This window comes from Ascaphus truei, chromosome 2 (assembly GCF_040206685.1).
Source record: "Ascaphus truei isolate aAscTru1 chromosome 2, aAscTru1.hap1, whole genome shotgun sequence".
Lineage (NCBI taxonomy): Eukaryota > Metazoa > Chordata > Amphibia > Anura > Ascaphidae > Ascaphus > Ascaphus truei.
This window is the reverse complement of record NC_134484.1, coordinates 371,770,010-371,784,372: the sequence shown is the minus strand read 5'-3', so window position 1 is coordinate 371,784,372 and position 14,363 is coordinate 371,770,010. Positions and strand designations below refer to the sequence as shown.

Genomic DNA, 14,363 nt, shown 5'->3' with positions numbered 1-14,363 from the left:
GCACTGCTGGGGAGGCGGCTAAAACCTGCTACAGAAATCAAAGGCTGCTCAGTATATTAAAACTCATTAAAAATAGCATAGAGAGCTGAATTAAAAAAAAAAAAACTAATATTACAGAACTGATTTAAAAATACATGTAGGATACTGCTTGGTTTGCGCCTTTAAAAAACAGATTACAAATGGCAATAAAGAGTTGAATAATAATTTTTTTTAATGCAGTATCATCTAATACTGCATAAATGATTATATATAAAAAAAAACAACACATGTAGGATAATGCATGGGTTGCTCCTTTAAGAAGGCTGCCTAAATGGAGGTCTTCTCTCTCCCTATCAAAAAGCATCACTGCCATGTTGCTGGAGGTTGGAATAAATGGCAGAATGAGTGGAAGAGAGAGAAGTTGCGACTGTCAGGAAGGATTTGGAGGTAGTCATGAAGATGGCTTAAATAATGTATTACATGAAAAAAATATCAAGCCCACCCCCCCCCCCATATTTGTATGGTGAAACATTTTCTTCAATGAAGGGGAGGGGGGGGGGGGGGGGAAAGGGAGGGATCATATATAATCAAGCACAGATATGTAACACTTTCACCATCTCTGCTGGCCCAAAAAAAGGAATAAGGACTTGCATGGTGGGTAATGCTTTTGAATAGTGATACATGTATTTAGCAACAATTTCAAACTGCGGTGATTTAAATGCACTCAACCACGTCATACCCTACAACATGATTTTTTTTTTTTTTACCATTAAAAGATATATTCTGGTCCGGATTCTTAATTTTTTTTAAAAACATTTCGGATTGATTTCACAATGAATCTTACATCGCTAATCCTTCCTTTTTTTTTTTTAATTATTTTTTTTTATTTTTTATGTGTTACTTTTTTGGAGTAGATTCTCCAAAATTAGGCAGCAGCTATGAGTGAGGCTTCAAAGATTGCAGACAAAAAAACTTTTACACAAAAATAAATAAAAGAATTTCACAAAATAGAGTATGTGATCCATGTCAGGAGAACATAAAGTATGCTAATAAATATTAAAGCAGGTTTAGGACTGCAATTATAAAACGGTGATCTATACACCATTATCCAGCTTCCGTCACCAGGCCTTTAAAGCCACACGACCTCCAACACATTGAGAGCTGCTTTACTCCAACTTACTCTTCAATTATTGCTCAAGTCCATAAAGAGCAAAATGTGTAAAGCACAAGGAGTCATCCAACACCAGCTATTAAGCTCTGCATTACCATATAAATTGGGAGTTTATTGCATGTAAACCTTGCCCCTGAACCAGAGCTATCCATGTGGAAAAGCCTAACTCGGGAAATGGCAGTCATTGGAAATTTATTATGGGGAGAGGGAGAGGGAAAAACACAATGAAAGTTTACTACAAATCTTTAAAGATGCAAATTAGTATGAAACCCAGCTAGAAGGAAAGTAAAGAAAACGGCATCCGGAAGTGTTCCAGGGAAGAGGGGGGAAGAAAAGCCCCCAGCTAGAAGGAAATAAATTATTCCGAGTGCTGAATTGAACACTGTTCATGCAAATTTCTATTGAGCTTTTTATTTCTCTAAAGTCTTTAAAAAACAAAAATGGGGAGTGGGGGGAATGGAGAAGGAAAGTGGGGAATGGGGGGGATCACAGGAGGAAAATAATACACTGGAGGCACCAACTATAGGAAGTTAGCATTCTGTATTGTTCTGTAGTTTTATTTCTGCTGATAAATTCCATCAGAGACCACATAATAGTGCTGCTCCATAGCAAGTAACATCAAACTAACCAACGCTACCAAATAATTGTATTAGAAATTCAAAATGGGTATTCGATGTTTTACTGCAATGTCTTCATTTATACGATGTCAAAAAATATCCTATACGTGGAAAAATACAGGCAGGCATGAGTAGGCTGCCATCTCTTTATATGGTGAAATAAAAAAACAAAAGCACAAACGGAATGCGGTTGTGCTTTCGAACATTCTGTGTAAAAAGGGATACAAGTGGGAGAAGGAGCGGCTCAGTGAGTAAAGACACTGACTGGCACTCAGTTTGGAGCAGGGCAGCCTGGTTCAAATCCCTGTGTCGGCTCTTTGTGACCTTGGGCAAGTCACTTCATCTCCCTTTGTGACCTTGGGCAAGTCACTTCATCTCCCTGTGCCTCAGACACCAAAACAGATTGTAATCTCCACGGGGCAGGGACCTGTGCCTGCAAAATGTCTCTGTAAAGCTACGTAAAACTAGCAGCGCTATACAAGAACAGGCTATTATTACAAGTCCCTTAACAGAACGGTTCTCATTTGTTTTCAAAGCAGCTCTCCAATGTTGTAGTCAAGAACATTGAAAGGAGTTGATATCCTTGGAGTAAAAAAATAATAATATCTTTAACGGGAGCCTGCAGCTCACTGCTTTGCTAGGCTATACAGTGCTCTGCAGGCCTCCTAGGCAAGAAAGGGATTAAACTGAACTTCCACTTGCAAACAAAATAGACTTGTATTCCCCCTTCATCACTCCATGGCTGCCATGATCACATCACTTGGTCATGACCTATTCAAACAAGACTTGCTTGTTCTCACACTTTAAACCTTATGGAATCTCAATGTGCAGCCAGGTGATGCAGAGAATTACTGAAGCATTGCCCAAAAGGAATGGGAAAACTGCAACAGCCACTGAGCCGGGGACCATCCATGTGGGAATATTCCCTCCCTCTTCTGCCAGGCCCCCACAGCTCTGAGCTTCACTGTGCAGGCCCGATGGGGGTGCATGGTAGCATCATAAGAAGGTGCAGCAACGACATATATCACAAGTATGAAGCTGAAGGTCAGGGAGAAGCAAAGCTATAGAAATTCTATATTAAGACAAGGATTAGTGCAAAAACTCAACGCTGTGCACCATCTGAAAACTGGTGCCACAGATAACAAATCCACAATGGCTACTTTCTAAGGATATATATCTCATTTACTTCATACCACTTAGGGAATAGTTCATTAGATGTTTATATGAATGTTTTCATCTTTTAGGCTACCTTTTAAAAAATGGTTGCAGCCTGAATATATTATTAATCAACCATTGTATGCAATGTTCAAGCATAACCTAGGTTTCATTACAATACTTTTCCCCCTCTTTTTTTAATGTTCTTAAATATGTAACATTGGGCCTTATGCAGAGAGCATCGTTATTTCGAAATTCGCCATTTTTTGTACAATTTCGCGCAGAAACCGGCAGAAAATGGCGAGTTCCGAAAAACGCGCCATTTTGTTTTTTCTATTGATAAAATTCGCCTCGCGGCTGGCGAGAACCTCCATCTCGCCATTTTTAAAACTCTCCGAATGCAGAGAGGTGCGAACGGCAAGTAGCGGCTGTTCGCGCCAAAAAATGGCGCGATTCTCGCATTTTTGCCGCGCCAGGAAAAGATGGCAAGATGGCGCTCGCCGCCTATAGTAAAGGGGGAAAAAAAGGCGCGAATTTGTTTTTACACGTTTCTGAAGCGCGCATCTCACCAATTTAAACTCGCCACACGCATCCATGTTAAACATAGCAGAATTCGCACTTTTCTGCATATGGAGAATAAAACTCTCCAAAAAAGCTACTTTTTATGAAATTCGCCCATTTTAAAATTCTATGCTCTCTGCATGAGGCCCATTGTTTGTGTTTTTTGTAACTTACTTTTTCCGTTTTAGAAAAACAAATGAAAAAGGATACAGAAAATAGAAAGGGGGGGGGAGGGGAAAGTACCACAAAATATAACAACGCCCTGACCACACCACTTAAAATAACCTGCTCCCTGAGAAAAAATAAGTATACAACCTTCCAAGCACATTGAATTAGAGCGACGAATTTCCCCTAGAATTCCAGGGTTCCCATACTTTTTGACATTTTCTTGTATTATGTCTCACACAGGCTGTTAATCTTTCCATAGATTGCACCTCCTTTACTCTCAAAATAATCTCGTCTAGAAAGGGCTTGAGACTTTTTCCAGGCCCCTGCTATTGCACGTCTCGACGCGGTAAGAATATAGAATACTAAATTTAGATACTTTCGCGGCCCCTTTTATTCTACAACATCACCGCATTTTCTCCTGGATTTTTTTTCGAAGGCTACGCACTTCATTGGGTGCATGCTGCATTCATGTTGCATTCTCAGCCGCGGTTCATGCGCGGTTGATGCGTTTATTGAGAATGGTTCGGATTTAATAGGTTGCAATTCTTCACGTGTCCGCCAGATGGCAGATATTCATGAATTGTAATGCGCATGCGCTTCAGTAATGTGTCGACTTGCAGGTGTTTCGTTTAAAAAAGATACCACAGTGGGCTATTGTAAATTGGCCTTGGGACTGAAGAAAGAGGTTACAATAATGTATCAATTCAGGCTTTTCATATTAAAGAAAGACAAACACCAGTTTGTTATTCTCCAGAGTCAGTCCCGCCGCCATGAGTGTACAAATGCAGCCCGTGTTCCAAAAACCCTACAGAACGTACGCGTATTTAATATGGGCTGTGATTAATGCAACAGATAAGATGGCAACAATTGTTCAAATTTATCAGTATTTTATCGAAAACTATGACTTTTACGAATTTTCGCCAGCTCCTCATGTGTGGAAGCGTGCAATAAGGAAAAGGTTATGTAGCGATCAATGTTTTTTCCGTATTGATCCCGAATTTATTGGAGGGTATTGGTGTGTATCACCGGGTTTTTCCTGTATCTATAATCATGCAGACGGCAAAAGGCGAAAGGTCGTGTTAAAACCAAGTAAGAAACGTCAGTCGCTGGCAAGCAATGCCCCAGCACCAGCACCGGCTTCCAATAACGGTCCGACCGTCAGTGACAACCCTTGCTGTCTGTCCACGCACGGATACCTGCAGCCTGAGCTGGATTTCACGTACAGTTTCGAGCAAGCTTGCATGTACCTAAGCAATTTCCAGCCTCATCAGCTGACTACAGGTGTAGTAGTCCCGCTGTCAACTGTCAACGTGTATGATCAAGAATACTGGACTGGCAGTGGCCCTGCGCCGGCACCAGCTGATTGTGAAATTCTATGGTGAGTAATGTTGCCGTATTTTATTCTGTTTTTTTTTATTTTGAAAATATCAATATCAGTGCGATTCAAAAAAGTCAAGCGATTCTCCTGTAAGCAATATCATTGGCTGAGCGGCTTCTACAGTACTGGAGATACTGAACAATTGGTGGAACGCTAGGCGCATGCGCATTGGAACCTTCTTGAAACGCATATGCGTGTCATCACATCGACGGTAGGCGCATGCGCATGTGAACAGGAGACGCCCCCGGAGAAAATAATTGGTTTGACTGACTGGGAACTTCTTTAGGGGACAGACCGTTACAGTAAAACTTTTATTTTTGTTTTATCGGATTTAAAAAAAACACGTATCGGAGTCTACAGTTTACTGGCCGTTGTTATTGATTAGGATAGAATACCTGAAAAAGTATGCTGATGTTTTCAGACCCTATACAATACTTTTTTTTATATATACTGTATTATAAACACGAAAAAATAAAAAGTATGCATTTATTCTACATGTATTCCAGTACATACAGTATGTGTCTTCTATACCAGTACATACAGTACAGTATGTGTCTTGTATTTTTTTTAATACTCTTGTGATGTGCAGTACTGAGCATGCCTACAGTATACAGTACAGTATGCCTGGACAGTACATTCTAGAAACACTGTATTTTGTTACAGTAGCAAAGGAGCCAATGGAACAATGTAAAACAAATAAACATGTTATTTTATTGGTGGAGTAAGTACAAAAACATTTATTTACAAATACTGTACAATGTAAAAACATTTTAAGTGCACAGCAATTCAAAACATCAACAGGTGTATGGTTTACTGCTAGTGAAAACATTTATGTACAGAAAGTAAAAACATTTACAGTCACGTTATGAAAAAAAATTCTTTATTCATAAAATATACATAACGCAACATCTCCTTTATTTAAGTACAGCAAGTCAAAACATTTACAGTAGGATGGTGTGCAGAGCAGTCAGTCAGGCCTGCACAACTCCAGTCCTCAAGGGCCGCAAACAGGCCCGGTTTTCAGGATAACCTTTGAAAACCAGGCCTGTTTGCGGCCCTTGGGGACTGGAACAAAACATTTACAAAAAATTTACAACAGTTGAACACTCATGCAAATGAATACCCCACAGATTGTCCTTCCATGGCCGATGCCTCGCATGGCGTAAAATGCCATTAATGCAGTCTCGAACGCCTTTCATTAAAGGATCTGTAATTGAAAAAAGCGCCGCAATTCCACCAGAATAGCCTTTCATAAATTGTCAGGAAGCGCCTTTTTTTTGCGATTTCCTTCATTGTTCACTTTGTAGGCCCACTCGCAGTATATCAAGTAGGACACGTGGTGCTTAAAAATTAACAAGGCATATTTGTGGGGTACACCAGCACTCATCACCCTATACTTCTCCCTGAGTGCCGGTGGCAGATCGCGCAGGATGATGTCGGGCACCGTATCGATGCAAGCGAATGTAGGTTGGGTTCTGGAAGCGGATGTTCTTCTGTGAGCAGGTGTGCTTGTGGCGGTGGGCGAGGGTAGGTTGTCTGGGAGGAAGCTTTCCTCCTGTCTTGGTCGCCGTGTTGTCTCCTGGCGTGGTCTTGACGGGGTTGTCATGTTATACTCCTCCTCAACGGCATACATGTACACAAAATCTTCTGGTGGAGGGGGTGCGCTTGGTGATGGAAGGTGGTCGAAGGTCTCATTCATCACATCCATGCCACCCTCCTGCTCCGGCGTCGGGGATACAGGGATATGAACACCGAGCAAATTATGTATCCCCGCTATGTCAGTCTCTATCTTCAGAAAATGAATGACTCTGTAGATGTGTCTGTCGATAAGAGTTTCAAATCCTTGAACGAGCCTTGTGTGTGCGTGGGGGAGGGGGCTACAGGGTACAGCTGCATGAAGGATTAGCTGTGCAGCAGTTCAAAGAAATGACATAATTTCAAAAGGCAGGTCATCATAATAATTTGAGGAAACAAACAAAAATGGGGGAGCACAGGTTGAGGGACTATACAGACGTTTATAAAACTGCACGGTATATAGCTGTGAGTTGTATATTAGTATGGTGTGCAATAACGTAAACACTTACACGGCCTTGTGTAAATGCTTTCACATCAAGGTGTCTTTACTTTAGGTGTCTTCTCTCCGGTGTTCCTTCCGCTTATACTTTTCTTCTCCTCTGTTGTGTAGTTGAGTGTTCCTGGTCTTCTCCACACGAATGGTTAGCGATGTTGTCCTTTTTGCTCTTGTCCTTTAGTGACCCAACAGCAGGGTTCTGAATAAGTGATTAAATCTAGGTGATTAATGTAAATAAATAAAATATCCCCTCTTTTAGAGTACCATGTACATCATGGGCATGTGCTGGTTTCCTGGGGTAGACCTAGATTTAATCACTTATTCAGAACCCTGCTGTTGGGTCACTAAAGGACAAGAGCAAAAAGGACAACATCGCTAACCATTCGTGTGGAGAAGACCAGGAACACTCAACTACACAACAGAGGAGAAGAAAAGTATAAGCGGAAGGAACACCGGAGAGAAGACACCTAAAGTAAAGACACCTTGATGTGAAAGCATTTACACAAGGCCGTGTAAGTGTTTACGTTACTGCACACCATACTAATATACAACTCACAGCTATATACCGTGCAGTTTTATAAACGTCTGTATAGTCCCTCAACCTGTGCTCCCCCATTTTTGTTTGTTTCCCCTTATCACTAAGGATCCTGGATAGGTCCTTTTTGGGGTTTGAGCAGCGGGAAGAGAATCGGAAGTAGAGGGGACCTTAAAGTACCCTTTAAGGTTGTATTGTTCTATCACTAGAATTGTATCACCCCATTAGTCAATCTTTTGAGGTAGCGCCCGGGCTTTTCTGTACATCATAATAATTTACTGGATATTTTATTTAGTTAGGGTCGGATGAGTCCAAATTATACAAATTAATATAGTATTTAGAAAATTCCTTGGCAATTTGGTTAGGATTATGGATTATGAGTGACCTCCCCTGTTGTCTTATCGCCGAGACGTGCGTTTTAGATTTAACACATCTTAACTTACTTGCAAGTAGTTTGTCTGTTTTATTACCCTTATTGTAATAGATGACGAGTCTACTTTAAAGCTTTCCCTGTGTCTTCCATTCTTAGTTTATGTGATTCCTCTCTAGTCTGACAAAGAAACTTATAAATCTTCTTGCATGGGCGTGATGTTCCATTTCTAATTCAATTATTTTTGGCGTAAGTTTTCCTTAATTCATTTTTTTTAAAGCTCTTTCCCTATATGAAGCCGATGAGATTAATTGACCTCTAATGGCAGCTTTATGGCCCTCCCATAGAGTGGTCGGGCTTTCGACTGAGCCTTTATTTCATCTAAAATAATCTACCAATCCATTCCCTATCTGTTCCTCGATCCCTGCCTGGTTGAAAAGCGACTCGTTTAGACGCCAGTGAAAAACCTTGGGCCTAATAAAGGGGGGTTTCAAGACCATTTTGACTGGAGCGTGGTCCGACCATGTTACAGGGCCTATGTTCGTCTGAGCAACCCGATCCAAAATATTTGCAGAGAAATAATCAATTCTTGTATAAATATTGTGAGGGGGAGAGTAAAATGTATAATCTCTTTGCCTTTTATTTCATACGCCAAGCGTCCACAAGTGTAAATTCTTTAGTTTCCTGAAATATTTTGATTTGTTAATATTTCATTCGCTATATTTTGGTGAGGACCTGTCCAATTCGGGGTTCAGGGTCATATTAAAATCTCCAAGTATTATGTCCCCGGGGGGGGGGGGGGAACTCCCCAATATCTTCTAAGACTGATTTCAGAAATTCAGTTTGTTGATCGTTTGGACCGTACTGTATATATTAACTAAAGTTAATCTAACCCCTAAAAAGAGGCCCCTCACCAATATAAATCTGCCCTCCATCCCTCTTAACTTCTTCCAATTGAAATGGAACGTCATATTTTAACAAAGATGGCTACTCTTTTCTTTTTGGTATAGGAAGAATAATATGCCAACTGTTAAGTACCTCGAAAAGTGTTAGGAGGGTCCTGGCTGTTAAAATGTGTTTCCTGAGTTTATGGTTTTTTTATAGACTTGCGTTTACTTGATCACATACAAAATGAGAAGCAATAGACACTATGCATAATAAGCTAGTAAATTAGAATACTTAGACACAAATATAAAGTTGGGGCTATACAAAGCCCTGAAGACAGATCATGATGAATAGGCTTTGTTATAAGCAGTATTAGGTGGGCAACGGTAACTTCTCTTCTTGGTAAATTAGATTGGAGTGCAATTGCGCTATTCTCCGCTAAGGTGACCCCATGATTCCGAGACATTTTCTTTCGAGCTAGCAGATGGCCACCAAGGTCATCCAATGCCCCCCATGACATTTTCCTATTAGCCTGGGGGAGGGCGGCTGACTGGATACCCTACTCATTTTCCAAAAGGGAAACTAATTTTTACGATCCGGGGTCTCTGGAGCAGAGAAAAGTATGATTCACTGAATGTGTAGCATATCTGTCAATTACAGAAACCTACCTCAAATTTTCAAGCTCTTGTTTTCTCAGAGGGGAAGAGGGTGGAGCCGGAATGAATTTATCTCCTTCTTGATTTTTATTGCTTGAATGAAGAGAATATATTGTAAGCATTCATCTCCAAGAAAAACAACAAAACCTTTTTCACATGAGCCTCACATTGCACTTCAAGGTATAAAACACCACAATAAGTCATGTCCACTTTAATGTACCATAATTAAACTTGATCCAACATCCTGGTTGTCACGTTTTTCATAAATCGCCCAATACAACAGGCTTGTTTGAGAATTTGTGTTACTCTACATTTTCTAGAGGACGTTTACTTTGAGACCATCTACGTGTTAAAGCTATGAGTGAAGTGACTTACTAAAGCAATTTATGTGAAATGCAACTATTCATTTGGCTTCATCACAGAACATTCCAAGTGTAACTATGTACACTGGAAGTTTGGCCCCCATTTGCAATCAATGAAAGCCATTGCAAGGCAATTCATTGTGGACCTCACTGGTCAGTACGGGCTTAGCAAAGCAGACAAAAAATAAATAAATATGCTAGATCAGCGTTTCCCAAATGGTGGGTCGCGACCCGGCACCGGGCCACGGAACCAAAATCGCCGGGTCGCAGCGAGTCTGACCGCGCGGTGCCCCCCCCCCATGCTCAAGTTGAAAAAAATTGGCGCGATTCCCCTGCGGTCCCGCGCGCATGCGCAGGGCAAGCAGGGGCTCCCCCCCCGCTCCCAACGTGGGACGGAGGAGGAAGTACCAGCTCCTACTGCGGCCCGCTTCCCCCCGTGGCCAGCTTCCCGCGTTCCCCCCGAGCTCACCTCCCATGCCCCACGTCCCGCGCCCCCAATCCCAGTCACTGTCACCCACCCAGTCACTGTCACCCACCCACCCAGTCACTGTCACTGTCACCCACCCACCCACCCAGTCACTGTCACAGTCACCCACCCACCCAGTCACTGTCACTGTCACAGTCACCCACCCACCCAGTCACTGTCACTGTCACAGTCACCCACCCACCCAGTCACTGTCACTGTCACCCACCCACCCAGTCACTGTCACTGTCACAGTCACCCACCCACCCAGTCACTGTCACTGTCACTGTCACAGTCACCCACCCACTGTCACCCACCCAGTCAGTGTCTCCCACCCTCCCATTCACTGTCTCCCACCCTCCCATTCACTGTCTCCCACCCTCCCATTCACTGTCTCCCACCCTCCCATTCACTGTCTCCCACCCTCCCATTCACTGTCTCCCACCCTCCCATTCACTGTCTCCCACCCTCCCATTCACTGTCTCCCACCCTCCCATTCACTGTCTCCCACCCTCCCATTCACTGTCTCCCACCCTCCCATTCACTGTCTCCCACCCTCCCATTCACTGTCTCCCACCCTCCCATTCACTGTCTCCCACCCTCCCATTCACTGTCTCCCACCCTCCCATTCACTGTCTCCCACCCTCCCATTCACTGTCTCCCACCCTCTCATTCACTGTCACCCACCCTCCCATTCACTGTCACCCACCCTCCCATTCACTGTCACCCACCCTCCCATTCACTGTCACCCACCCTCCCATTCACTGTCACCCACCCTCCCATTCACTGTCACCCACCCTCCCATTCACTGTCACCCAGTCACTGTCTCCCAGTCACTGTCTCCCAGTCACTGTCTCCCAGTCACTGTCTCCCAGTCACTGTCTCCCAGTCACTGTCTCCCAGTCACTGTCTCCCAGTCACTGTCTCCCAGTCACTGTCTCCCAGTCACTGTCTCCCAGTCACTGTCTCCCAGTCACTGTCTCCCAGTCACTGTCTCCCAGTCACCAAGTCACTGTCACCAAGTCACTGTCACCGTCTCCCAGCCACCCACCCACTGTCTCCCACCCAGTCACTGTCAAGGTCACAGTCACTGTCTAAAGTCACTGTAAACCCACCTACCCACCCAGCCACTGTCCCCCACCCACCCACCCAGTCACTGTCCCCCACCCACCCAGTCAGTTGGTGCGGGAGATGGGCACGGGGCGGGCAATGGTGGCTGCGCAGTCGCTGGCGGGCAGGGGGAGGCGGTGGAGCTGCCTGCTTGGATCGCTGTCCTTTCCTCTCTCCCCCGCCCCCCCCCCCCCTCCAGTCACTCACATCTGTCGCTGCCTGTAATTCACTGTGTGTGTCTGTGTGTGTATAGGGGAGAGTGTGTGTGTGTGTGTGTGTGTATCAGTATCAGTGTATGTGTGTGTGTATCAGTGTGTGTGTGTGTGTGTGTGTGTAGCAGTGTCTGTGTGGCTGCGTGTGTGTAGCAGTGTCTGTGTGGCTGCGTGTGTGTAGCAGTGTCTGTGTGGCTGCGTGTGTCAGTGTCTGTGTGTGTGTATCAGTGTGTGTGTGTGTGTGTGTGTGTGTCAGTGTCTGTGTACATATGTGACAGTAGCTGCGTGTGTGTCAGTGGCTGTGTGTGTGTGTGTTTATCAGTGACTGTGTGTGTGTCTGTACAAGCCAGCTGTGGCTGTGTCTGTGTGGGTGTCTGTGCATGGTCAGTGTCTGTGTTGGTCTGTCTGTGTGTGTCTGTAGGTCAGTGACTGTGTGCGTCTGTGCAGGTTAGAGAGAGAATGGGGGGGGGGGAGAGAGAATAGAGGGGATTGGGAGAATATATGAAATCTGTATGGACATTCATAACTGTTTTATTTTACCTATAGGCGATACATTTTTTAGTGGGTCACAAAGGAAAAGTTCAAAAATAACAGGGTCACAGAAAAAAAAGTTTGGGAAATGCTGTGCTAGATGAATTGTGTGTTTACCTGCATGCTTCACTGCTTTCCCCACTTGAGTCTGTGTTGCCTGTTTGATTGCTAGTTTTTGAACCATTTTCTTGCTTTGCCTCTTGTTGGTCCTCAGGCAAAAGGAGCCAGGCATTTCTCAGACAAATGGCTGCGAACTCCATGCTGGCAACAGGAATAGCAGACGACTGCCCATCACTTCACAAAAAGAAAATAGATATGTATGGATTACAAAATATGTATACGGGTCAGTAGACATTAAAAACATGCCTATGTATTGGCAACAGCATGTACAAGGGTGAATACCCAGTATAAAATAATTTTTAATGATGGCATATGCCAACAGAGCAAGACGTTAGGAAACAAATGCATCGAATATATTATCCCCTTTTAAAGGATGGTATATTAACGATTTAACCCTTTCTCTAGCCGAGGACCCATTAAACACCAATACCCGCTTTGTGGATGCCCAAATTAATAGTGGTTTAACCCTCGCATTGGCAGAAGGGCATACGGCGCCAGAGTGGCCCAGTCCCTCCAGCAAATTGCGATCACAACGGCTCTTCAGAGTGATCACGCGATCGCAGTGTTGCATGATCTGGAGTCCTCTTCCATGTCCCTGCGTTTCCGAACGCATCCTATGGAGAATGCAATCTTCCCTGGCCGCTACATCGTGGGAGTGCCGGACCGCGTGTAATAGTGGCTACAACTTGGGGGACCCAAAAGGGTTAAACATGCCGCAGCCCATTATACTTTGTTTTCTAGGAATTCTTTAAATTAGCCATCTTTTTCTTCTATAGTGCAGACCGTGTACGCAGCGCTGTACATAGTTTTGCCGGCACAATGAATTCCCGATCTGAACAGCTTACAAGATAAGGCACAAGGTCACCAAGAGCCAACACTGGGATTTAAACCAGGCTCCCCATGTAAGCAAAAAGAAAACAGCGCACAACGCCAAATAGTGAAGCAAGTAATATATGTGTATTACAGTAATAAAGGGGTATTAAATCTGCGTACATCAAATAGAAATATCATATGCATTTAGTGTATATCACACTAGTTTACCACTCCATGGTTGTAGACAGGAAGAGCTGGTACTCGGCTATCTCTGCAGGAGCCTCTGTGTTGATTCTGGGGCATAAGATCCCTCATACACTCCTCAACTAGCAGGACGCTGCTTTCAAGGGGATTCCTTAACAGCAGCCTGGCTTCACTGCAGGTTCAGGCACTTAATGGGACCGCGTCTCAAACAGCGATCTGCCTCCTCCAGGGAATTCTCCCCTATAGTCCCTCGTTTCTCCTATGAGGATTTCACTGTTTTTTCCCACAGCCACTGCAGTGGTAAGGCAGTTCAGAGCCGGTGGAAAGGCTCAGCAAACACTTCCGCAGTTGCAGGCGCTTGCACAGCGTGCCACGATGCCGCTCCGTCACGTGGTGTAGCGGAGTGACGTCACAGTTCCCGTGGCAATGGTGAAGCAATGGGGAGGAGCAGGAAAAAGTCCCTTAGAGTCTCTTTAGCGGCACAAAAACCGCTCAGTCAGCACAATAGCAACCAAATGATAATGATATTAATGCAGATCCACTATTTGGCGTTGTGCGCTGTTTTCTTTTTGTTTCCATTTCTTAGAGTGTGTGGGGTGCTGAGCCACCCCCAATGTTTATAGCAGCAGACGCCCATATCAACCACACGGTTATGATATAATTTATTATACAATCACTTATTCACTTGGTATTGTGGTTTATTTAGTATATTTATGGTTTAGTCACTGCACTGTATTTAATTATGAGTAGGAGTTAGACAGTAGCGCACAGTTTATTTTTGTCTTTTCCCCATGTAAGCGTCCTTGTTTTTTGAGTCAGCGACTTTATTCACTCAGTCCTTCAGGATGTAAATATATGTGTGTGCTTTACATATAACGGTACTTCTTACCGTGCGGTGTGAAGTTAGGCTTCCAGGACACCCAAACAAATACAAATGATATAATTTCATGGCTGAAAACTTGGGACTTTCTTGTAACTACAACATATGCAAAACATGATCAT

General features: G+C 43.7%; 1 protein-coding gene across 4 annotated transcripts in view; it reads right to left on the bottom strand.

Moving 5' to 3' along the window:
• CNOT10 (CCR4-NOT transcription complex subunit 10) overlaps positions 1 to 14,363 on the bottom strand; it is a 72,727-nt gene that overhangs the window by 18,250 nt on the left and 40,114 nt on the right. For all 4 annotated transcript variants that reach the window (XM_075587035.1, XM_075587039.1, XM_075587037.1 and 1 more), the window contains 2 exons: positions 12,342 to 12,518; positions 9,559 to 9,639 (listed from right to left, as the gene is read on the bottom strand). In XM_075587035.1, the coding sequence (XP_075443150.1) occupies positions 9,559 to 9,639; positions 12,342 to 12,518 (258 nt within the window). The remainder of the gene's footprint in view (positions 1 to 9,558; positions 9,640 to 12,341; positions 12,519 to 14,363) is intronic.